The sequence below is a fragment of the Gorilla gorilla genome, chromosome 3 (assembly GCF_029281585.2).
Source record: "Gorilla gorilla gorilla isolate KB3781 chromosome 3, NHGRI_mGorGor1-v2.1_pri, whole genome shotgun sequence".
In the NCBI taxonomy this organism is placed as follows: Eukaryota; Metazoa; Chordata; class Mammalia; order Primates; family Hominidae; genus Gorilla; species Gorilla gorilla.
This window is the reverse complement of record NC_073227.2, coordinates 58,308,023-58,335,931: the sequence shown is the minus strand read 5'-3', so window position 1 is coordinate 58,335,931 and position 27,909 is coordinate 58,308,023. Positions and strand designations below refer to the sequence as shown.

Sequence of the window (27,909 nt, the reverse complement as noted above, 5' to 3'; positions counted from 1 at the left end):
AACTCCATCAAATACACTTCCATCCTGGTGATGTGACTTTTACCACTGTCTGCTAAAATCCTTATTTCTATTGTGATTATTTTACAATTATTGATAATTTTTATTCCACTATCTTTCAGATCTATTCATGTACAATCTATAAAAGTAATATTTTAGAAATAATTTGTCCTCTGTTGTTTTCCTGGTTACTAGAATGTAATTTCCTTTACTGAATTCCTTCTGCTATGAAAATAGGTATGTTCCTTTTAAAAACTGCATCATCTTATATACCTCTATTTTATCCCATTCTACTTGTTTAACTTTTGTCATGGTCTACCTTCCCCTGTCTTTTCCTAAATGTCCATCTGCAGTCAGGCAACTTTTCAATTATCTGCAGTCAGGAAAGTCTTGGAGATAGAACACTCAAATCCTTGGGTGTTAACCTCTGTGTTAGTTGCCTACTGCTGCTATAACAAATTACTGTAGGTTTGGTGACTTAAAACAACACAAATTTACACTCTTACAGTTCTGGAGGTCATATATCATATGTGAGTTTTACAAAGCTGAAATCAAAAAGTTGGCAGAGCTGGTTCCTTCTAGACGCTGTAAGGGGAGAATTTATTTTTTGCCTTTTTCTAGAGACTACCCTCATTCCTTTGCTGATGGTCCCATTTTACATCATCCCATTCTCCTCTTGCTTTTGTTGTTCTTCCTCCTTTGACCTTCTTTCCTCCCTTTTATTAGGACCCTTGCAGTTATATTTAGGACCTATCCAAAATATCCAGGATAATGTCCCATCTCAAAATTATTAGTTTAATGACATCTGGAAAGGCCTTTTTGCTACATAAGGTAACATTCACAGATTCTAACAATTAGGACATGGACATCTTGGCATGGGAATGGGGCATTATTCAGCCTATGACAACCTCTAAGATTTTTTTAATGGCAAAAATGCTTTTTTTGTCATTATTTTTACTATCCCTTCATTTTTTTTCTTTTTTAAGCATTGGGACTGAAGGGCATTTTAAAAACAAAACTCTTTCATTACCTTCTAACCCAAAGAAAATACTAACAAAAGATAAAATTGTATAGAGTAACTTGGCTTATGCTTTCATTTTATGAGAGTCTAAGGAATGGGTATTAACCATCCCCAATAATGAGGGTAGGAAGGTAAACTGGGCATGTTGGACAATATTTCATTTCTTCTTCGGATCTTTCAAATGTGGTTTTATTGCTATGACTGATATGAGTGCCTAAAGTTTTAAGTCTCAATCACCTGTGATTAAAAATGCAGAATTCAGCGGGGCATGGTGGCTGATGTCTGTAATCCCAGCACTTTGGGAGGATGGGTTGAGCGGATCACCTAAGGTCGCAAGTTTGAGACCAGCCTGGCCAACATGGTGAAACCCCAACTCTACTAAAAATACAAAAATTAACTGAGTGTAGTGGCAGGTTCCCATAATCCTAGCTACTCAGGAGGCTGAGGCAGGAGAATTTCTTGAACCTGGGAAGTGGAGGTTGCAATGAGCCAGGATCATGCGACTGCACTCCAGCCTGGGTGATAACGCAAGAATCTGTCTCAAAAAAAAAAAAGAGGAAAATACAGAAACCAAACACGAAGGTAAATGAATCTTAGTTGGTTGTCATTTGGCTCAACTATGATACTGACTCTCCATTTTTGCATATATAATTAGGAATTAATACTGAGCTTTTCCTTCTTCCCACAGTCATAAAAAAATCTGTTTTTTTCTTCAAAAATAATGCTTGATCTTTAGCCCTTTAAAGATATTTTTCAGATAACTCTTCTTATATCCTGAGCTTTTCTTGAGGCAACTCATTAATATACTGATTCTGAAAATAGTATACTAAACTCTCAGCACGTTATGTAATTTGTCTTTATGCGAAAGATGATCTTTTCATTCTTCTTTCTCTTTTTTATGTATTTCTTTTAGATACGTCTATCAATGCCATGCTTATTACAAAGTTAACTGGGTGGAAATATGTAACACAGAGCTCAATACAGAAGCAAACTATAATTTAACATCAGTAAAAGACTGGTAATTAAAATGTTAATATCATGCAAATGTCACTTTTTATACAACAGAAAATTTCAAGATACGAAGTCATGGAGTACTTAGGCAATGAAACTGTGACCTGGATACTTACCCTCAACAACAAAATGAGTAACAATACCAATTGCAATTCCTATGATTGCTACAATTGCTAATGTGAAAAGAGCTAGCCGTACTGAGTCCCAAAATTGCTGCTTTCTTTGATATTCAGCTCGTGAGAATTCAGCTTCTGAAAATTCAACAGGTCTGTGATAACAGAAAGAAAATAGAGACAATAAAAATTCATTATAGTTCAACTTTATGTTTACTTACTATGTTCCTCTATGAAAATAGTTTATACTGCTAAATAACAGTGAGCAACTTAGACCTTGAAAAGAACAGTAGGTTTTAATTTGCATATCCTCCCCCCCAAAAACCCAATCACAGAGTGAGGTTTAGACAAAGTTCTGCTGATGTTGACATTCAAGTGAGGATATCTTCCCACTGCATTTTATCCGGCTTATTGGCAATTTAAAACTTTGGTAGTGAAACACAAAGACTGGCTTTTAGATTTTAATATAACTACTTTTAAAATAACCTTAACAATTTCTTAATGGCACGTTGTACAAGTAGCAACACTACTTTGGAAGACCTGATCATGGCTCTTTTCATTTACTAGCACCTCCCAGTGAAATTAAAAAATGGCGAATTGTACTTAGTAAGATTCCACCACTCATGCGCATCCTTCACTTACATTTGACTCACATGACCCCACTGGTGCATTACCTCCATTACTCAAAAATATCTTACATCATTTATCTTTTTCCAACTTGAAAGTTGCTATTTATTTACTTTATTGTCTGAATTCTCAAATAAGATTCAATATTGTAATATCTTTCAAGTGAAATTTTTCTGTAAATGACTTTATGCTTTTCTCTTTACTTAATCAATATTTATTGTGAACTTGTTTCATTAAATGAGATCATGAAAAAGTCCATAGAATAGGACCTACCACATCAAAATAATGTTTCAGAAACTGTTCTAGATCCCTAAATGTATACAGATTTTAAGATAAACTCTTTGTCTTTGGGATGCCCACACTTTAAAAGGGGAAACAGACATGGAAACAAGTAGTTATTATACAGTGTGAATTGTGCCAAAATAAATTTGTAAAAGAAGAGGGAGCACTAAACTTTTTGAAGGGTTGTGTCAGGAGATTTTATTAAGAAAGTGACATGATTACAATTTTGAGGAATAAAAGCTCACCAGGTCAAAAAAAAAAAGGACAGAGAAAATAGCATGTGGGGCGTTGGGGGGAAGGGAGGAATGTGAAACAGGATTCATTACTAATAGGGGATAAAAATATAAATAAAACATGACTTTTGTCCTCTAAGAATTTATTGTCTCAATATATGTTCAAGATTGCAAGTCTTTCACAAGACTGCAATTCTGGGAAGAGGATGTGGTAGAGCTGGTGGACTGGGAGTCTCATAACCCAAAGTAAGCACCTGGAAATTTACTCTGGAGGAGGTGGAAAGCCAATAGAAAATTTTAATTAGATTGAAGAGTTTCGAAGATTTAGAAAAGTCACACAGATGTGAATGAGGATGGGGATTAAGGCAAGAGTGCAGACAGGTAGACCAGTTTAGAGGTCATATTGATGGTCCAGGAAGGAGACTGTGAGGACCTGAACTGAGGCTATGGAATGGGGTGGAGAGGAGGCGATGGATTTAGTTGTAGTTCTTGAACTTTGTTGAATGATTGATCAGCTGTGGGACAAGAAAAGGATTAATGGCCCACTTGTTTGGATGTCCAGGTAAATGACTGTGACTCCAGGCAAGATGAGGAATATTAAAGGAGAATAGTGTTTCCAATAAAGACATCAATTTAGTTAATAAAGAGCAATTTGCTGTCCTTAGACTTGGGTCTGGGTCTGAACCAAATGAAAAGTATCTGTTTTACGGCCTTTCTCTTTGACTTATTTTATTTTAGTTGTGTCACTAATATCTGTTTATATGATTCTAATAAAGCAACTGTTAAGGTTAGAATTACATAACCTAGAAAAAAAATGAAAAAGTTACTATGTACTCATGTAAAATACCATTCCTCTCACCCATAATCAAAGTCTCTATTTCCAAAATCTATGGCAATAAGTAGTTTGAGTATGTAGCTTGTGAATATTATGGCTGCTGTAATTACTTTATTATTCCCATTTCTTTTCCCCCCTTAGTTTTGTAGGTTTCATTACTATACTCTGATCCCTTCAAGAAGCACGAAATAACAAGAATCAAGTTTAATAAAATGTAAGGGGTTGATAGCCAAATATCACATCATGGTAGCACTGCATCGTTGTAAAGGGACTTTTTAAAAAATCATAGTCACATTTGATTTTAAAATAAGTTTCTTCTGCCTAGTGATTAGCTATTTTCAGTCTGATGTAACTGGAATGTTGCCTTCTGTCTAATGTGGAAGTTGAAATAAGTTTTACCAAATGCCCATTTATGTGTTTTGAAGTGTAGCTGGCAGGTACAGTATGCAGACACCAGCCAAGTGCAAAGGAAGTGACGTTTACCCTAATTGCGGAAAAAAGGTCATAATAAAATAACAAAGTGTTCAGAAAATTGTTAAGAAATGTGTTGGTTAGGCTGTTGTGAAAAGCCTGTAATAAGCATAATAAATAAAACAAAATATATTCAGTGCATTCTTAATTATGCAAGAAACTTTGAGATTTTGACTATATTTTAGATATATTTGTTAGATGTATAAATGGTTTAAGCTTTGAAAAAGAGTATTTAGATGACATTTAAATTCCCTAATGCCTTTAAAATTCCTATATGTTTCTCCTGATTTGTACATGACAATTTTTTGTTCATTTAAACCCGAATGAGTTGGATGCTAAATGGAACCTTTCAACAGCCTTTTTTTAGAAAAATAAATTTTATTGTGTATATTTAAAGGATATAACATGATGTTAAGGAATACATATAGATAGTTCAGAGGTTTCCATAGTGAACCAAATTCACTTATCCTTTATCTCACCTAGTAACCATTTTTTGTTTGTTTTTGTGGCAACAGCAGCTAAAATCTACTCATTTAGCATGAATCCTACATAGAATACAATTTTATTACCTATAGTCCTCATGTTGTACATTAGATCTCCAGACTTTCCATCCTACATATCTGCTACTTTGTATCCTCTGGCTGACATCTCCCCATTTAATTGCCCCTATAACCACCATTTTGTTTGCATCTCTGTATTTTTTATTTTTAAAAAAATATTACACATCTAAGAGATAATGCAATATTTTTCTCTCTGTTTCTGGCTTATGTCACTTAGCTAATATCCTCCAGGCTCATCTATGCATGGCAAATGGCAGGATCTTGGTTTTTTTGGGGGCTCAGGAAAATTCCATTGTATATATTTACCACAACTTCCTTATCCATCTGTCAATGGACACTTAGGCTGTTTCCGTATCTCAGCTATTGTGAATAATGCAGCAATGAACATGGGAGTGCAGATACCTTTACCAGATGAAGATTTCATTTCCTTTGGGTATAAGCCCAGAAGAGAGATTGCTGAGTCGTATGGTAGTTATATTTTTAATTTCTTTAGAAACCTCCATACTGTTTTTTAAAATGTCTGTACCAATCTACATTCTCAGCAACACTGTCCTAGGTTCGCTTTTCTCCATACCCTGGTCAACATTTGTTACCTTTTGACTTTTTGGTAATGGCCATCCTAAGGAGTGTGAGGTGGTATCTCATGTTAGTTTTAATTTACATTTTTCTGATGATTAATGATGATGAGAACTTTTTCATATACTGTTGACCATTTTTATGTCTTCTTTAGAGAAATGTCTATTCAGGTCTTTTGCACATTTTTTAATCAGGTTATTTTTCCCCACTATTGGGTTGTATGAGTTGTCTATAAATTGTAGATATTAACCCTTTCTCAGACATACAGTTGCAAATATTTTTCCCAATCTGTGGGCTGCTTTTTCATTTTATCAATTGTTTCTTTTGCTGTGTAGAAGCTTTTAAGTTTGATGTTGTTCTGTTTATTTATTTTTGCTTTTGTGGGTTGAGCTTTTTGTGTGATAGCCAAAAAATCACTGCCAAGGCCAATGTCCAGGAGCTTTTACCCTATGTTCTCTTCTGAAAGTTTTGTAGTTTCTGGTCTTCTATCTAGGTCTTTTATCCAATTTTGAGTTGTTTTTTTTTGTAAGGTGTAAGGTAAGGTTTTAATTGCATTCTTTTGCATGTGGAAATCTTGCTTAATTTACCATACCAGTACCATTTATTGGTACCAATACCACTTATTCAGAAACTATCCTTTCCTTATTGTGTCCTTGTGATGCCCTTGTCAAAAATTAGTTGACCACGGCCAGGCACAGTGGCTCATGCCTACAGTCCCAACACTTTGAAAGGCCAAGGTGGGTGGGTCACTTCAGTCCAGGAGTTTCAGGCCAGCCTGGGCAACATGGCAAAACTCTGTCTCTACAAAAAAAATACTTAAAAAAAATAGTCAGGTGTGGTGGCACATGCCCATAGTCCCAGATACTTAAGAGGCTGAGATGGGAGGATCACCTGAGCCCAGGAGGTCAAAGGAGCAGTGAGCTGTGATCATGCCCCTGCACTTCAGCTTGGGTGACAGAGTGAGACCCTGTCTCAAAAAAAAAAAAAAAATTAGTTGAACATACGTGTTTGGATTAATTTCTAAGCTCTCTACTTTGTTTTACTGCCCTGTTAGTCTTTATGCCAGCATCACACTGTTTTGATTAACATAGCTTTGTAATACAATTTTAAATCAGAAAGTGTGATGTCTCAAACTTTTTCATTCTCAGAATTATTTTGGCTACTCAAGGTCTTTTATGGCTCCATACAAACTTTGGGAGAATTTTTTTCTATTTCTATGAAGAATGCCAATGAGATTTCGATAGGGATTGTGTTAGATCTATATATTTCTTTGGCTAGTATGGACATTTTAACAATAGTAATTCTGATTCAGAACATAGGATATCTTTCCATTTATTGGTATTGTCTTTATTTCTTTCGTATTTTGTAGTTTTGGCATACAGATCTTTCACTTCCTTGGTTAAATTTATCCTAGGTATATTACTTTTTAAATTTTTGATACTATTGGAAATAGAATTGTTTTCTTCATTTATTTTTCAATTAGGTTGTTATTTGTGTGTTGAAATAATACTGATTTCGTATGTTGATTTTGTACCCCGCAACTTTATAAAATTCACTTATTAGTTCTAATAGTGTTTTGTGGCATCTTTGGGATTTATACAATTAAGATCATGTCAGAATAATTTTACTTCTTCCTTTCTGATTTGGATACCATTTATTTCTTTTCCTTATATGACTGTTCTTGCCAGTAGTTCCAGTACTATGTTGAACAGAAGTGGCAAGAGTGGGCATTCTTGCTTTTTACAGATGTTGGTGGAAATGCATTCAGTTTTTCCCCACTGATTACGATATTGGTTGTAGGTTTTTCATAAATGGCATTTATTGGGTTGAGGAATTTCCCTTATGATGTGGTTTGGCTGTGTCCCCATCCAAATCTCATCTTGAATTGTAGTTCCCATTATCCCTACATGTCATAGGAGGGACCTGGTGGGAGGTAACTGAATCATGGGGGTGGTTACCTCCATGCTGTTCTCATGATAGTGAGTGAGTTCTTATGAGATCTAATGGTTTTATAAGGTGCTTTTCCCTGCCTTCACGCTGTACTTCTCCCTGCCATTGCCATGCGAAGGACATGTTTGCTTCACCTTCTGCCATGATTACAAGTTTCCTGAGGGCTTCCCAGCCCTGCAGAACTGTGAGTCAATTACACCTCTTCCCCTTATAAATTACTCAGTCTCAGGTATTTCTTCATAGCAGTGTGAGAATGGACTAATACACCTTCTATTCCAAAACTGTTGAGAATTTTTATCAAGAAATAATGTTGAACTTTGTTAGAGATATTTTCAATAAAGATAATCATGAGGCTTTTATCTATCATTCTACTAATGTGATGCATCACATTGATTGATGTATGTATGTTAAACCAGCCTTGCATGCCAGAGTTAAATCCCACTTGATCATGATGTATAATATTTTTGATGTGTTGCTGGACTCAGTATATTTTATTGAGCATTTTTGCATCAATATTTATCTAAGAAATTTGGTTGTAGGTTTTTTTTTTTTCCTTGTGATGTCTTTGTCTTCTTAGGTATCAAGGTGATGCTGGCCTTGTAAAATGTGTTGGAAATCATTCCCTCTAGGTCTTTTTTTTTTTTTTTTTTTTTTTTGCAAGAGTTTGGGAAGTATTGGTATCAATTCTTCTTTAAATATTTGGCAAAATTCAGCTGTGAAGCCATCTGGTCCTGGGCTTTTCTTTGTTGGAAATTAACAACCTTTTATCATACTTTGTATTGCATCTATTTTAAAAGATAAAATTGTGTTCGTTCTTTAGTTCTTTTGAAGGTGGAAATGTTTGTTTTGCTGTATTTTCTTTCTTCATGTTAAAGTAAAATTGGAATAAAAATGAGAAATATACAACTCAAACCTACTCTTCCATGTAAGTAAACTTTTTAAAAGTTAAACAGAAAACGTCCGTGTATCCTCTAAACTAGTGATGGGTTTTTATGATCAAAATAAATACAAGTTGACTAGGTTTAATTCTGGCTTTGCTACTATCAGCAAGCTAGTTAAATTCTGTACTTCGATCTCCTCATCTGTAAAATGAAGAATAAAAGTCTTTCATGGTTTTGTCAGACCCAAAATAATACAAATAATAAATATCAGTAAATAATCGGTGGATAGTCCTGTTTCTTTCAATCCCTAAAGCAAAGGGATTTGTTTTGTTCTGTTTTTGGTCTTTTCTTTAAATATAATTCTTCAGATGACCTGACAGTTTATAGTTAAGAATATTTCTGTATTTTCTCCAGAGTAATCTGTATAATTACTGTTAAAGTTACTCACTAATATTATTTTTGTTTAAAATGTATAAAAATAAATGTTTCTGAATTTCTTGCAAAATGAACAAAATGACGTCTAGAAGCATAAACATAAAGAATATAAACCTATCAGTATTTACTACCCAAATTCTCCATTTTAGCTGCTTTAAGATATTAACCACTCAGCAGAATTAAAATCTTGATCTATAGGCTGAAGGTAAAAAACACAGAATATTTAAAATAAAACCGATACATCTGTTAAAAAACCTGTGGGATAATGCTTTATCCATTAATAATTCAATGTGGACACCAAATAAAATGACATTGTTGTGACATCACATTAATGTTGTAATGAGACATAAAATAACTATCATTATTATGTCCATATCATTAAAAAAATCTATTCAAATAAACAGAACACAGTAACTAAAGCCTTTTGGTAATTTAAATAGAAATAAAACTCGAACAGTCACAGTAATGGAGTACACATCAAAAGAGTCCAATTTAGTTCTGTGGATGGCAGTGGGATTCCCTTTGGGAGATCTCTTTCTATGATAGGTCTATTGGCAATATTGGAAAGCATGAGTCAGAAACACTGGCAACGGGAGACAGATAGTAAAAAGCAGGAGCTACTTGTGTTGTTGCAGCATTTAAAATGATAGAGCCATCTAAGTCATGATGACACTGGTATTTTCATGAGGAGGCAAAATTTGCTTTGGACTCAATAAAAATTCCAAAGATAAGTAACACTAATCAGAGGATTGCAAAAAATGTCCTTGGATTTCTCAAAAGGCATATGAGGGCATATTCTATAAATGTCATTATGATAAGTGACTTCAGAAGCATCAAGAACTGGCAAAGTGGTGGGAAACTGCGGGGGGAGGGGTTACAACTATGAGTTAAGACATCAAAATTAGCTTCCTATCAGCTAGAAATGACTGGTTTGACAAAACAGTCAATGAAGAAAGGTGAAATTGTGGAGTGTGGGCAGAAATTGCATAGCATCCTGCTCCTTTATTGGAATGTGTAATAGCTCTGTACATGGGGGAAAATATTAAATCTTCTTTACATAATAGAATATAATGTAAAACATATAAGACATTTAAAGAAACTGGTTATAATAATTTCATGAGTTTTCTGAAATTTTCTTTGAAAACATTTTTTAGACCTTCGAGTTCTAGATTCAGTACAAGATCTATCTCTCTTTATAGCTGATTTTCAAAATCACTATTACCATCTTGGAAGCACTACTCTCATGCTATGGTATCAGCAAGGTCAGCTATACCTCTGATAGCAGTCACACAAGTAACAATACTAAACACTTAATTTCATTCATACAAATACAAGCAGCATTTCTGCAGTTTTCTTGTATTAGAATGGTCACATTTTCCACCTCAAGAAGACTTTATAGTTACTATGACTGCCAAGTATAGTATTAATAAAAATAAATTTCATTCATTCATTTAGTACATGTTCAGTTAGTACATGTTCATTGGACATCTACTATGTTCCAGACACTAATTTAGTTACTACGGATATGGCCGTACTAAGGATATAGATAGACTGCCTTTATGTGTCCCAATGGAAAAGATAGTTTGTGCAATAAACAAATCTATACATAAATGTCAGGTATCAAGTAAGAGGACACAGAATAACCAGGGTACAGTGAGGGAGGTGGTAGGATTAACGTGATCAGGGGAGATCACTCTGCAAAGGTGATATCTAAGTGGAGACATGAACAAGGTGAAAGATGGAGCCATGTAACTATCTGAGGGGAAAATGTTACAGCAAAGAAATAGTCATTACAAGGACCCTGAGGTAGGAGCAGACTTGGTGAATTTGCAGAAGAGCAGAAGGTCAGTGTGGCCAGTAGGCAGTGTGCAAGTGGAAGAGGGAAGATGATGGGGTCAGAGACCATTATAGACCACATCATAACCCAGCAGGCCACAATATGAACCATTTTGGTCCCAGCACTTTGAGAGGCCAAGGCGGGCAGATCACGAGGTCAAGAGATCAAGACCATCCTGGCCAACATGGTGAAACCCCGTCTCTACTAAAAATGGAAAAATTAGCTGGGTGTGGTAGCACTTGCCTGTAGTCCCAGCTACTTGGGAGGCTGAGGCAGGAGAATCGCTTGAACCCAGGAGGCAGAGGCTGCAGTGAGCTGAGATTGTGCCACTGCACTCCAGCCTGGAGACAAAGTGAGACTCTGTCTCAAATTTTAAAAAAAAGAACCATTTTGGAGTTTTGATCCCTGTGGATGGGACTGATCTTTTCAAAAGGATCACCCTGTGGATAATACACTGGATGGAAGGCAGCAGCGAAGATGTGAAAAGTGGAAGCAGCAAAACTGATTAGGGGACCCTTGCAATAGTTCAGGTCTGAGATGATGGCTACTTGGAGTAGGATGCTAGCAACAAGGAAATCAGAACATATAACTGGATTCAGAATATATTTTGAAGTTGTAGCTGACAGAATTTGCTGATGAATTGGTTGTAGAAATGAGAGAAAGAGAAGAGTTAAGGAGGATGCCAAGGTCTTTAGTCTGTGCAGAGAAAAATGATAATCCAGTGGATATGAAACATTTTGAAAGTAGTGACATCATTCTCAAATTAATGCTTATATGGAACTCTAGTGTATAACACAGACTTAAAGCAAAGATGTTCTGGGATGGAGAGGGTGTACAGAAGTCTGCCAGTATGTAATCTGCCCACTGGAAGGGACCCCTGAGACACATTTGCAAGAATTAACTGCTGAATTTCACAAGGACTACAGTCGCTTCAGCAAAATCCTGAAGATCCTCCATGATGGAGCCCTGGGCAGCATGATGTGTCACCCAGCCTCTACTGATGTCTCTTGCATTCTGTTCTCCAGCCTTTACATGCCATGTACCCAATGAGCACACCTTCCTTTTTCTAATGTCACCTCTATAAAATCTTTCCAACATATACAACTCCTGGGTAGGCTTTGCCTTGTAAATAAGGAAGCAGCATGCCATTTATTTGCTCTCTGTCCTCAGAAAAGATTATTGCTTCAGAAGAGGTAGAAAAGGCTGTGATGTAGAGAAGTTAGTCTTTGATAAAGGGACATGCTTCCTCTGAGACTAGCTGTAGTATAAATGTATTTGTAAGTATGGGGGTAGGGATTTGAAGGATTCCTTTTTTATTTTACCCAGGACCTGACAGAATCACAGAATTTACAGTTAACTTACAATTATTCCACTTCAATCACCAATACTAACATCCACTTTATCAGAACACTACCATAATGTTGTCTAGCCTATTCTTAAAACCTTTCCTTCTAACTTCCTGAGAAAGCTCCCCTCACCTTTGCTTAGTCTGATGATGCTTTTTAGGCATGCATTCCCAAAGTTTGCATCTCCTACACTAACTATATTTTCTTAGGAACATTCAAAATGGATATAATCCATATGTCACATCTAATACAGTCAACAAGTTCTAATTGAGCACCTACTATGTAACCTAACGCTATTCTAGGTGCTGGGTATTCTCTAGTGAACAAAAGAAGGTCCAGTACTCCAGTACCAGTACTGGAGTACCTGGTACTCCAGTAACAGAAATAAAATCACTTATACATTTACAGCTCCTCCCACTGTTTGGCCAAACCAGAGGGTTAAATTCTCTTATTGCCTTGGTGAAAAATTAGGATCATGCTGAGAAAGCATTTGCCACATATCTTTTATAAATTAAGAAATATGAATTGGAATTATACACCAAGTGGATATAACGATGAAAGTACAGCTCCCTAAAAATTTTATAAGTCTGCTTCTTTCATTCAGAATTTAATGCTTAGCTTTGTTTTAAATCAACCATCTAAATAATGTGTCTCAAAATTTGAAATAAAGAGCCAATAGTTTATGTTGAATAAGTTTATATATTAGTTCAACTTAGTAACACAAAGGAAAGAAGGATGAGTTGGCCAAGGGTTTAAGTACAAAAGAGAAGTTATTTGTCAGGACTATATAAACATCCTTTAATAACATATGACCAGTATTATTCAGATCTTTATGATCATCCTACATGACCCTCCATTGGGCTTATTTCTGTGTTTGTTTTTAACATCATTAAAACAAGAAAACACTGGGCGATTAATTTGAAGTTGGTGAAGTGAATCCATGAGATAATTGATGACATCAAGATGAGGATTTAAATATTTGATTATACTTGGTACTAAAGAAATGGAAACAACAAAACATTAAATTAAATGCAGTACACTCTTCTATGTGCAGCATAAATATTTATGTGTTAATCAACTATTCTCACAGCAGTAGCCTTGGGGGGAAATTCTTTTTATGTCTTACACATGTCTTAACATATCTGTATTCAACCTGAAGCATAGATACACATTAGATATTCTGTTTGGGCACAGTCCTCTCTACTTCTTGCCAAAAAGCCTTCATTTCTGTGAATACTTGTGGTTAATAACATCTTCTTAATGGCATGGGTTAACTAAGGTTAATGACCTTCCTTGCTACACACATATACACACAGATACACAGAATGAGACTCACATGTTAATGGTGAGAAGCAGCAATGGAGAGCAAATACAACATTCATTTTAAATGCTATTTTAGATGCACAAAGGAAACTGTGAACCTCAGCAAAATCCACAGACTCAGACCTCTTCCTCCCCAGTGTTTAGCCATGGATATGTGGCAGAGTAAAAGTAAATCACCAAAACTGGACTGTCTTTAATTATGGTCTGCTCTATAGACAATTAAAAGGCATAAAGTTTGTTTTGAGAGATTTAAGTTGAGAGATAGTATAACATACTAGTTAGAAGCCCAGATTCTGGAGTCCAGCTGTTCTATTTTAAGTTCCAACTCTGACATTTGTGAGCAGTATGATTGTAGGCAAGATACTGAACCTTTTTTACCTCAGTTTTTTCATCTGCAAAATGGGTATAACAGTATCTACTTGATATATTTCTTGCGAAAATAAAATGAGATAATATATTTAACACGTCAAAAGTGCTATAAATGTTATTGCTATTATTGAAATGCTATCCGCTCACTGATTTTTATTTTAAAACACTGAATGCCTAGGAATAATCAAATCCAAATGTCTTTGTTCCTCTTCAGTATGACCACTTTATTTTTGTTCTCACTTTAGTGAAATGTTTTTCTGCTTTCTTATTTAACTTTCTTGTCTTTAAAAATAAAATGGCTATAGCAGGAGTCCAACGACGGGAATGGACAGTACAACTCTTTAACCATTCTTCAAAACCATAGTACTAAGTCCTTTCAAAATAAACAAGGCCATCATAAATTTCAATCTCATTTTCTTTTATGCCTTATTTAGGCTGAAGTCCACCAATTAGAGACTGTTTTTATACAAATTGCATATGGCATTAAGCATGATGATGTAACATAACTAAATCTCTAAATCTCAGTACTGTTCCCCCAAAACATAGGTATAGTCACTTTTTTATATGACTTGTCTAGTCTACTTTTCCCAGTTGGAGCTTATACATCTACTTTCACAATCTTCACCCATCTCAGTTTTATATTTCCAAAATGATTCTTTCTCATGCACTGAATCTCTTAATAAACACGGTCTTTCCAAAACTTTTGACTACTCCTACGGCAACTCAGACATCTTTGCCTACTGTATTAAAAACAAAACAAAACAAAACAAAAAAACATGAAACAGATGGCCCAATACTTGTAGACAGCAGCTGATTTTACCACTTACTAACTGTATATGCTCTCTATACCCTTCAGTTTCTTCATCTGAAAAATGGTGATAAGGGCCCTAAATTTCTGGACTGTAGTGAGGTTTAGGGACAATATAAATTAAGTGCTTAGCACAATGTCTGACAGGTAATAGGCTATAAAAGGAAACTATTATAATTATTATTCTTCATCAACTTGAAACTATAATTATTTCAATGAAACTCCCCAAATGCCATCTTGAGGAGGAAATGAAATTTGTGTTATTTCTCCTTTGCAGTATTTTTCTGCCAGCATGGTGGTGGACAGTTGATACATTTTATCTCAAATTTACCCAATTCTTTTTAGTAGTTATTTAATAGCCTCATTTAATGATTAGTTAAGTAAGGCTTAGAGAGACTAATTTAGGCAAGGTAAATTTGGCAAGTATTGGAACCAAGATTTGGACTCAGAACTATGATTCCCAGTTCTCAATTATTTCTGTACTCTATAAATCTTCCTTTGATATTTAACCCATAGATAACTAAAACCAATGATTTGGGTTAAGTTCTATCTCATTATGTACTTACTTAATTATCACAATGGAGTCTTAGCCTTTCTTCCTATTTCCACATTTCTCCGCAGCAATCCACCAGACACTCTGTAATTTGAGATATTTTGGAAAGCCTTTGATACTGTCTCTTCTGCTCAAATGTCTTCTTCTACCTACTGTCTACTGAATCAAGCCCACACTCCATAGCATGAACTCATACCTTTTCAGTCAAGCATTTATTATTTTCATTGACGTTTCAAGTTCAGTGAGTCTAGCTTCCCTACTGAACTGTCTTTGAGCCTTTGAACATGCCCCCACACTTAACTGATCCTGCTCAAGCTGTGGGCCCCATCGGCACTGTTTTTTTCCTACTTCCCTACACCCAAATCCTATTCACCCTTCAAGATCCAGCTTAAATGTTACATCTCCATGGACCTTTTCTGAATCCCTAGTTAAAAGTGACATCATTTTATTAATGCCAAGCCTATTTGGGGCTAATATTTTTATGTTATTTGTTGTGCTCTCTCTGCTAAGCTTATGTTCCCATGGTGCCCTATACTTTTCCAACCTTAAATTAATAATAAAAATATAATTTGATTGAGCCCAGGAGTTACAGTACAGCCTATGTAGTGAGACTCCTGCCTCTAAAAAATACTACTAATAATATATCAATAAATAATCAAATGTTATTATTTGCATTGATTCTAATATCATTTTTACCCAGCTAGACAGTAAACTCCACAGAATATGAATAGTACCTATTTTGCTCATTGCTGTAACTCCAGTGTCTAGCACAGTACCTGAGCCTTAGTAGTGTTTAATAAACATTATTGAGTTAGTATGTAGACACTATAATCTACCTCATTTAATATTCTTTTATGCTAATAATTATACCTTCTCTTAGTTTATAATTTCCTAAAGGGCAGAATCTATAGCATTCTCTCTATATCTCTTTCAGAGTTCCTAAATATGTGATTAAAAATATTAATAAATCTTCCCTCTACAAAACTTGCTCCATAGAAAGTAAAATTCTAAAATATTTATTTTTCTAATATTATACAAATATTGACCTAGTTGGCATTTATAGAACACTCCACCCAACAACATAATACACATTCTCTTACACTGCATATGCAAAATTCATCAAAAAAGAGCACAATCCGTTTCATAAACATGCCTCAACAAATTAAAACAAATTAAATCTTATAAAGTATGTTCTTTGATTATAGAGAAATTAAATCATACCATAAAGGGTGATTCTGGTGAGGTCTCAGAAACGAGAAACGTGTTATTGGACAATGGAGAAAAGGCTATTCTTGTAATAAAATGGCAAAGAATTTGGCTGAATTGTTTTTGTGTCCTAGTGTTCTGTGGAAGGTAGAACCTGAGTGACAAAATTGGATATTGGCCAAGGAAATATCTATGTGAATTGCTGAAGATATGGCTTGGCTTTTCTTGATGGCCTACTGTAAAATGAAAAATGTAAAAAAAAAAAATGCAATATCCGTGAAGTGCAGTAAAGTGAATCACAACAAAAACAAGTATGTCTGTATTAATATCACACAAAATCAACTTTAAATCAAGGGTTTTGCCAAGAACTAAAGAAAGATGATACGTAATTATAAAAGGGTCAATTCATCAACATAACAAATGTTAAAACGATCCGTAAACGTGTATGCAACTAACCACAGAGTTGCAAAGTACTTGAAGCAAATACTGTTATAATGAAGAGAAGTACACGAATCCACATTATAGTTTAAGACATCAACACTCTTCTCTCAGTAACTGATAAAGTAGACAAAAATTGATAAGCAAATAGTATCTATTAGCAATATTATCAACCATCTTGAACTAGTTGACATTTATAGAACACTCCACCCAACAACAGCATAATACACATTATCTTCCACTGCATATACAAAACTAATAAAAAAAGAGCACGATTTGGTTCATAAACACACCTCAACAAATTTTAAAAAATAAATCTTATGAAGTATGTTCTTCGACTTTAAAAGAATTGAACCACAAGTTAATAACAGAAAGATATCTGGAAAATCCCCAAATATTATAAAATTAAACAACAAGCTTCTAAATGACTTAGGAATTAAAAAGAAGTACAAAAAAACTTAAAAAATATTTTGTTTTAAATGAAAACATAAAAAATTTGTGAGATGCACACAAGGCAATGATTGGGGAAAATTTATAGATTTAAATTCTTAATTAGAAAATAAGAAAACAATAATCAACCCGACCTTAAGACACTGGGAAAAAGCAGAGTAAAGTAAACCAAATAAGAGCAGAAAAAAGGAAATAATAAAGAAACTGATGAAATTGAAAACAGTAGAAAAGTCAATAGAAACAAGTCAGTTCATTATAAAGATATATAGAATTATTTAGAAAAAAAGAAAGCACAAATTTGCAACACTAGGAATGAGGAGAAAGATATTACCATAGGCCTATTAAACATAAAAGAATGATAAATAAATGCTATGAATAACATTATGCCAATAAAGTTGCTCATGTAGATAAAATGGATAAATCTTTTTGAAATACGAAAACTTTCAAAGCTCATTCAGAAAGACACAGATGTCTGAATAGTACATACCTAAAAATAATAACATCGATTTAAACAGATTCTGCCAGAAAACAACAGATTCTGCCAGAAAATAGAAAAAAAGGAAATGCTTCCAATTTTTTTAATGAATCCAGCATATTCTGATAACAAAACCAAAGACATTATTTTTAAAAATCGGACAAGTTAGAGTTTCCCAAAGGGAATTGGAAAAAAAAAATCAGATGAAAGCCCCTCTAAACAAGAAGTAAAAATCTTTAAAAAATGGAATTCAAGAGTACCTAAAACCAATATTATATAAAAACAAGTGAGATTTATCTTAGAACTACAAAGTTAGTTCAAAATTTGAAAACCAATCAGTATAACTCATAGTATTTACAGACCAAAAAACGAAACAGAAACAAAAACACTCCTATGTGATCATCTCAATATATGCAGAGAAAGCATCTGAAAAAAATTAACCTTAATTCATTATTTAAAAAAAAAAGAAGAAGAAGAAGAAGAAGAAGAAAGCTTTCAACAAGCTAGGGATAGAAGAAAAGTTTCCCGGCCGGGTGCAGTGGCTCACGCCTGTAATCCCAGCACTTTGGGAGGCCGACGCGGGAGGATCATGAGGTCAGGAGATCGAGACCATCCTGGCTAACACGGTGAAACCTTGTCTCTACTAAAAAAATACAAAAAAAGAAAAATTAGCTGGGTGTGATGGTGGGCGCCTGTAGTCCCAGCTACTGGGGTGGCTGAGGCAGGAGAATGGCATGAACCCAGGAGGCAGAGCTGGCAGCGAGCCGAGATCGCGCCACTGAACTCCAGCCTGGGTGACAGAGCAAGACACTGTCTCAAAAAAAAAAAAAAAAAAAAAAAGAAGAAAAGTTTCTCAAGTATATAAAGCTCTTCTAAGGAAATCCTATAGCTAATATATGCAATGGTGAGACTGAATGCTTTCTTTTAAAGCTCGGAACGGAGCAAGGATGTCTGCTCTTATCACTCCTATTTGTATTGGAAGTCTTAGCCACTGCAATAAAGCAAGAAAAAGAAATATAAAACACACAAGATGGCAAGGAATAAATTGCTTTTATTAATATACTATAAAGAAAATCCTTGAGAATCTGCCATAAAAAGACTAATACGTAAGTTTACAAAAGTCACAGAGTGAAAGGTCATACATAAAAATCAAACTATTTCCATATACAAGCATTTAACAAATAGGTACTGAAATTGTAAAAGCAGTAACATATACAATAGCACTGAAAACTATGAAATAATTATCTGTGAATCTAACAAAACTTGTAAAATATTTAAATGGAAAAAATTTTTAAGCATTTATGAAAAACCAAATAAAACCTTAAAAATTGAGAAAGATATATTATGCTTAATTAGAAAAGTTAATCTTGCTAATTTGATAATTCTTTCCAAGTTTAACTGTATATTTTCAGCAAGAATAAACTATCAATCACAAAATGTGAGTCCTTCAGCTTTTTATTGTTTTTCAAAATTATTTTGGCTTTTCTAGGTCATTTGCTTTTAAATATCAACTCTAGAATTGTTTCTTTCTTTCTCAAAAAAAAAACCCTACAATTATAAAACTTAGAAAATACAGAAGAAAATATTTTTGACCTTGAAGTAGAAAATATTTCTGACCTTAAAGTAGAAAATATTTTGTAGATAGGAAATATACACGTATTAGAATGGCAATAGTTTTTGTTTTTTTCCCAAGGGAAAATAACTAGAATATTCATACATTGGTGTTGGGAATGCAAAATGGTACCTCCACTTTAGAAACTGGTTTGGCAGTTTGAAACGAAGTTAAACATTAAAAAATGCATAGATAAATGGAAGGACATTCCATGTTCATAGACTGAAAAAATGAATATTGTTAAAATGCCCATACTACCCAAAGCAATCTACAGGTTCAATGCAATCCTGTCAAAATCTCAATGGCATTTTTCACAGAAATAAAAAAAAAAATCCTAAAATTCATCTGGACTCACACAAGACCCCAAAAAGGCAAAGCAATTTTGAGCAAGAACAACAATGCTAGAGGTACCACACTCCCTGATTTCACAGTATACTACAAAGCCATAGTAATCAAAACAATATGGCATTGGCATAAAATCAGACATGTAGACCAATGCAACAGAAGAGAGAGCCCAGAAATAAACTCATGCATCTATGCCAACTGATATTTGACAAGGGTACCAACAATACACAATGTATAAAAGATAGTGTCCTCAATAAAGAGTATTAGGGAAACTAAACATCCACATGCAGAAGAATAAAATTGGGCCCTATTTCACACCTTTCATAAAAATCAACTTGAAATGGATTGAAAATTTAAATATAAAACTGAAACATTAAAACTCTTAGAAGAAAACATAGGGACCAAGCTTCTAGATATTAGACTTGGCAATGACTTATTGGATATGACATGACACCAAAAGCAAAGGCAGCAAAAGCAAAAACAGACAAGGGGATTACATCAAACTAAAAAGCTTCTGCACAGTCAAGGAATCAATTAACAAATTAAAAGGTGGTCTACCAAATGAGAGAAAATATTTGCAAGGCATGTATTTGATAAAAAGTTAATATCCAAAGTTTATAAGGAACTCCTACAACTCAATAGCAAAAGACCAAATAATCTAGTATAAAAATGGACAAATTGGCCAGGCGCGGTGGCTCACGCTTGTAATCTCAGCACTTTGGGAGGCCGAGGCGGGCGGATCACGAGGTCAGGAGATCGAGACCATCCGGGCTAACACGGTGAAACCCCGTCTCTACTAAAAATACAGAAAATTAGCTGGGTGAGGTGGCAGGCGCCTGTAGTCCCAGCTGCTCGGGGGGCTGAGGCAGGAGAATGGCATGAACCCTGGGTGGCAGAGCCTGCAGTGAACCGAGATCCAGCCACTGCACTCCAGCCTGGGTGACAGAGCGAGACTCCGTCTCAAAAAAAAAAAAAGGACAAACGACATGAATAGACATTCCATCAAAGAAGACACACAAATGGACAATAGGTTTATGAGACGGTGAACAACATTCCTAATTATCAGGAAAATGCAAGTCAAAACAACAATGAAATATCATCTCACATCTGTTAGGATGGTTGTTAGGTTGAATAGAAAGTTGGGTGTCTCCACTGAGAAACCCTTTGGTCTAGGGTTGGCTCCAAGTTCTCAACCGTCAATTCACTGAATTATAAAAATAACTATTAATTACCATTGATACTTCAGCAAAAACCCCTTAAAACACAGTCCTACATATATTTCACACCCAGGTAGTTAGTCTCAATCATGATACTTCCATCTCTGTGGCTAAGGGCTGTTCAAAAATGGACATGCAGTTCAACTCTGGCCAGTGATATGTGAGGGATAGTTGGGAAATTGTTGAGAAATACTTCTTTTCTTCTAAAATAAGTCAAACTGAGAGATAACTCCTTATTGTTTTCTCTGAATATTGTTGTGTCCCAATGTGACATCTGAGACCGCTACAACTCTATGAGAAGCAAGCTGTAAGAGAAACTAACCTGAGGACAATGTGGACTCACAAAGAATACCAAAGTAGAAAGACAGAAATAACCAGGGTCTCATATCACACATTTGAGGGGCTGGATCAAATGCCACTGAGAACAGCCCAGATTTTGATATTACTATTATATTAAATAATAATTTTTCATATTGTTAACACCAACCAGTGTGAGGCTGAAGTTTTAATTAATCGCAATTGAAAACACCCAAATGAATACACATACTTAAACATTAATTCCCATAGCCTCAAGAATCTTCCAAAAATATGGAAGGCTTTTTATCTGAAACTTCAAGAAAGGTTTTAATTCAAACTGTATTATAACACAATTTTGGATAGTTCAAACAAGGACTTTTGTATTACACATATACAAAAACATTTTTAAAAAAATACTATAACTCACCAAAGAGAGAAACTTCCTGTATATTTTATGCAATTTAAAGCACCCATTACATATGCTTGATATACTAATTACAATATATTTCTAGCAATTCTTTGATAACAGGTCTTTAGTCATACGCTTGGTAAGTAATTCTGAGATTTCTCAATTCATTCAAAAAATACTTATTGAAAATTTTTGCTGGCTGAAGGTGAAATGGTTAACCATACATACTCAAGGAGTTTATAGGCTAGGGGGAAATACAAATATTAAAAAATGTATATGTAAACAATTAACATAATAAAAAATGGTAACAAAAATGAAAGGTGCTCTTACATGTCTACAACAAGGAAATCTTATCTAGAGTAAGGGGTCAGGGAAGGTTTCTCTGAGAACATTTAAATGAAGACCTGAAGGATCATCTAATTAGGGTGAAAGCAAAAGAATGAGTTGCACGTCTCACATTTTAAATCAAAAGCTAGAAATAATTAAGCTTAATGAAAAAGTCATGTTGAAAGGTAAGACAGGCTGAAAGCTAGGCCTCTTGTACCAAACAGCCAAGTTATGCAAAGAAAAAGCTCTTTGAGTAAATTAAAAGTGTTATTCCAGTGAATAAACAAATGATAAGAAAGTAGAACAGATTTATTGCTGATACAGAGTAAGTTTTATGGGCTGGATAGAAGATCAAACCAGCCACACACAACATGTGTTAAGGCCATAGCCTAATCCAAAGCAAGGCCCTAACTCTCTTTAATTCTTTTATTCTATAAAAGCTGAGAGAGGTGAGGAAGCTGCACACAAAAATTCTGAAGCAAGCAGAAGTTAGTTCGTGAGATTTAAGGAAAGAAACCATTTTCATAACATAAGAGTGCAAGGCAAAGCAGCAAGTGTTGATGTAGAAGCTTCAGCAAGTTATCCAGAGGATTACTTAAGATCCCTGATAAAGGTGGGTAAACTAAATAACAGATTTTCAATGTAGGCAACTTTCATAGCTAGAGAGGACAAGTCAATGCCTAGCTTCAAATACCAGCTGACTCTCTTGTTAGGAGCTAATACAGTTGGTGACTTGAGGTTGAAGCCAATGCTCCTTTCCATTCCAAAAATTCTAGGGCCCTTAAGAATTATGCTAAATCCACTTTGCCTGTGCTCTATAGATAGAAGAACAAAGCCTGATGACAGCACATCTGTTTACAGCATGGTTTACCAAATATTTTAAGTCCACCGTTGAGACTTATTGCTCCAAAAAAAGAGAGACTCCTTTCAAAATATTACTGCTCACAGGCAATGCATATCGGGTCACCCCAGAGCTCTGAAGGAGATCAATGTTGTTTTCAAGCCTGCTAACAGGAGTCTATTCTGCAGTCCACGGATCAAGGAGAAATTATGACTTTCAAGTACTGTTATTTAAGACATACATTGATAAGGCTATACCTCTCATAGTAGTAACTGAAAGCCTTCTGGAAAGGATTTACCATTCTAGATGCCACTAAGAACATCTGTGATTTATGGAGGGAAGGTCAAAATATCAAAATTAACAGGAATTTGGAAGAAGTTGATTCCAACTCTCATGGATAATTTTGAGGGGTTCAAAACTTTAGTGGAGGAAGTAACTGCAGATGTAATGGAAAAAGCAAGATAACTAGATTTAGAAGTGGAACCTGAAGACATGACTCAAATGCTGCAATCTCATGATAAAACTTGAACAGATGAAGAGTTGCTTCTTATGGATCAACAAAGAAAGTGGTTTTTTGAGATAGAAACTATTCCTGGTGAAATGTTTTCATATCAACACTGTTGATATGAAAAGAAAGGATTTGGAATAATACATATGCTTAGTTGATAAAGCAGTGGCAGAGTTTCAGAGGACTGACTCCAACTTTGAAAAAAGTTCTGCTCTGAGTAAAATGCTATCAAACAGCATCACATGCTACAGAGAAATCTTTATTGAAAGAGTCAATTTATGAAACAAGCTTCATTGTCTTATTTTAAGAAATTGTCACAGCACATCAACTTTCAGCAATCACCACCATGATCAGTTAGCAGCCATGAATATTAAGGCAAGACCCTCACCAGCATAAAGATTATGACTCACTGAAGTCTCCAATGATTGTTAGCATTTTTTTCATCAATAGAGTATTTTTCATTAAGGTATGTGCCTCTTTTAGATATAAGTTTTTGCACATTTAATAGACCACAGTATAGTGTAAACATAACTTTTACGTGCACTGGGAAATATAAACAATTTGTGGCACTCACTATTGTGATATTCACTTTATTGCAGTGGTCTGGAATAGAACCTGCAATATCTTCAGGGTGTGCATGTATTAAGTCTCACCTCCCCTTCTATATGACCCACCCAGTTGGCTGGATCCATACTTCTTAGGTCTATTCTATTTTTAGTTCTATGAGATATCTCAATGGCCTCTCAATTAATTCTGTTTTTTAAAACTCAAGTTCAATTGTTTCAACCAAAATAATTTTAACCACCCACATCTAACAGCCCACAAAATGTTTCTTAAGGAATCAAATTCTGTTACTTGTGACTGAGTATGCGAAAACACCTAAGGAGACAAAAACAGAATTAAAATAGTGACTGAAAAAGAATTCATAAAGTGTCCAGTACACTCTCTTCTGAAAAATATGTTATATTACTTGTTGATGTTGAATATTTTTGGTATGCTATTCCTAGAAATAATTCAATATTTTGTCTCCTATTCAAAGTTATATTAATTGTAATACATTTGAATTTATAATAAACACCAGTTCTATTTTATTTTATATATATATATAACATGGAGGCTAAACAGAATGTGCTATGGCTATGCAGTTTCTGATAAAATAAGTAACTAAATACATAAAAATAAATTTTAAAACACAGTTGTTTTCAATAAGCAACCAATGTTCTTCACTTAGCTTCCTGTATGATTGATTTAAATATCTGTATTTCAGTGGCATTTTGCAATCCAGTTCAAGGGGAGGAGCTATGATGAAGATATAATTGTCCTAGAGAGATGTGATCAACAATGTTCACAGCTAATATAATCTGCATATTAAATAAACAAAATTAACATGTCCCAGAATCTGCCTGTCACATTTCTAAGGGGCCATGTGTGAAAGAGTTAATCGGTATGTTACAGTGCTGCATACGAAGACCTTTGAGAGCTTCTCATTCTTGGAATGCTCCCTTCTAATGCCAAGTGGCCTTATCATTGCCCAATCAACTCAAAAAACAACCCAAATGCTATTTCTTAAGATTTATAATTTTTAAATAACCACTTTTTTTATTTTTGAAGATTTGAGTATGTATTAAGTGATTCATTAAGACCTAATTAATTGTTATAATAAAATCATCTAATTCTCAAGATGTTTAAAAAGATATACCATATAGTGTAGGATAACACAGAATAATTACATTTTAACTGTTGAGCTTTAAAAGAAAAATACCTTACAAACCGTGTGTATAGTTAAAACAATGTAAGTATTAAACTTTGTGTAAAAATACCTAAAATTCTATTATTGAATTTCATATTCTGATAGACCCTACTTTTATTTCCATAAGTAGATCAACAGAAATTTACTTCTCTATTTGCATGAAAATCCATTAATTTATTATAGTACTGTATCTGGCTACAGATAAAATTCTGAAAAATAATTACAGCCAGGAAAAAAAGCTTATTTCATAGCTGTATGAATGATAATACCAATATTTCATTAAGTATACCGAGGGATTTGGAATCTAGCTTTCGTGTATTTTCTCCTATGCAGTTAAACATTATAAATGAAACAACAGTTTTCTCAACATTAGCATATGAATCAAAGAACATGCAATTCTAATAGGTAGATTCCATTCTAAATAATGTTTATATCATTTATTCTAATGCATAGATAACACGTAATTCAAGCAGATAAACCACTACCAGGCGTCTATCTAGAACAACTCCTAATACATGCCTGTTGAATGAAAAACTTCATCTTACTTAATATTTATTAAATTACTTTCAGAAAAGCAATCATGAATATAGAACACTTTATTTTTATTAGTTTAGACATATGCACATTAATGCTGCCTGAATTCCTAACCCACCTTAAAAAATGTTTTTGAGGGAATGTGAGAATGACGCTTTAGTCTGAACTCCGACTTACCATTATCAGAAATAATACCTACTTCAGTTTGTTCAAGTTGGGAAGTGAGGTAAGAACATAGTCACAGTTTCCTTTACTATGTTCCTTGATAATGAACTGCAAGTCTATCTTAGCCATCCAAATTTCCAGATAATGCTCTAAGAGAGTCAGAGTAAATAAATCCCCACAATACAAAAGAAGAGAGCAGCTAGTAATCCATTATCTTCTGTTGCCACAGTTTCGTTATAAGTAATGTTTCACATTCTTCTAAAAGCTGCTGTCAGTAGGAGAAATATGGTAGCTAAGCAGCTAAATGAATTAAAATGAGAAGAAATTAATGGTTTTGGCAGTTTTGAAGAAGTAGTACACTGACTAAATTCTTGCTGCTCTCATTAGATCAAAAAGTAAAGAACACAAGAGCAGTCCTGAGCAAGAATTAGTTGCCCAAAAAGAATAAATCATGAACGTCAAGAAATCTAAGTCTGTCATCTAAAGAGGACATATTCCTTGAGTTAACTTTACTGAAAAAGATTCTGCTCATTCTGTGAAAAAGTGAATGTACTTGTCTCAACCATTTTTACCTGATAATATCCGAAGAGCCCAACCACAATATCCCATGAGTTAATATTTTTTAAAGTGATATGATATACAAGCTATGTAACAAAATAAATTGATCTTTCCTTTACCTAGCAGAAATCATGGCCAAGTACCATCCAAAGCAACTGAAGTTTGAGATTGGAAATTAAAGTACAATCTGGGCCTACTAACCACCACAAAGCAAGATGATTATGGAAAATGAATGATAAAAGGGAGGGGAAGGTAGGCAGTAGGGCCACAGTGGGACAGGAAATGTCTCACTGATTTGCTAGAGAAGAGAGATAGATGATACTGCTGACCTGGTTTCAAGGTGGTGTCTACGCTAATATGGCAAACCCAATCCTTAACAAGCCTCTACAATCTATTCAAGTCTATACATATGACTGAAATAATGAATTCAGTGTTAAAGATAGGAGTATCACAAATAACTTATATTTAATCTATTTTTAAAAACCTTTATCAAGGTCGGGCACGGTGGCTCATGCCTGTAATCCTAGCACTTTGGGAGGCGGAGGCAGGTAGATCACCTGAGGCCAGGAGTTTGAGACCAGCCTGGCCAATATGGTGAAACCCCATCTCTACTAAAAATACAAAAATTAGCCAGGTGCGGTGGTGCACGCCTGTAATCCCAGCTACTCGGGAGTCTAAAGCACGAGAATCACTTGAACCCAAGTGGCGGAGGTTGCAATGAGCCGAGATTGCACCACTGCACTCCAGCCTGGGCGACAGAGTGAGACTCTGTCTCAAAAAAAAAAAAAAAAAAACCTTCATCAAGATAAAGCTGTAGGGGCCAAGGGCATGGTGCCTCGCACCTATAATCCCAGCACTTTTGAGCTCAGGAGTTCAAGAAAACCCCGTCTCTACCAAAAATACAAAAATTTAGCTGTGCATGGTGGTGTGTGCCTGTGGTCCCAGCTACTCTGGAGGCTGAGGTGGGAGAACTGGAGAATTATCGTTTGAGCCAGGGAGGCAGAGGTTGCAGTGAGCAGCGATCATGACAGAGCAAAACCCGGGCGACCAAGCGGAAACTTCAGTCTTAAAGAAAAAGATGAAGCTGTAGGTTATTTTAGTTTTTATTGATTCATTGATTCTTTTGTTATTTGACATCAATGTATTGCACTAAAGGCCTCATTCATTTGGGGTCCTTCTGCCTGTTCAGGTTTATTTGCCTAATTATAAAAAGAAGCAGTGCAAAGCAAATACAACAATCTGTCAGTGGGCATAAGAGTAGTAGATGTAAGAGTTAAGGCTGTTGTTTGGCACCTTGTAGATCAAACGATTAACTAGATTTTGTTTTTTTCTTTTTGCTTACAATAGTATCTAGACACACCTTACACTCTGTTTTGCACTGAGTTGTTTTGTTTTGTTTTGTTTTTCTATTTTTAGAAGTGAATGCTTGCCAACTTGCTTTTATCTTATCTTACCTGTTGGAATGTGTCTTCAAAGTAGTTTGACATTCTAAGTATCTAAACCAGCATTTTTTTTTTACATAGTACAAAAGACTTTTCAATCCTTGATA

General features: G+C 34.8%; 1 protein-coding gene across 1 annotated transcript in view; it reads right to left on the bottom strand.

Annotated features, from left to right (window-relative positions):
* Window positions 1–27,909, bottom strand: part of TMPRSS11F (transmembrane serine protease 11F) — a 136,762-nt gene that overhangs the window by 45,057 nt on the left and 63,796 nt on the right. The window contains exon 3 of the mRNA XM_004038740.5: window positions 2,146–2,297. Within this exon, the coding sequence (XP_004038788.3) occupies window positions 2,146–2,297 (152 nt within the window). The remainder of the gene's footprint in view (window positions 1–2,145; window positions 2,298–27,909) is intronic.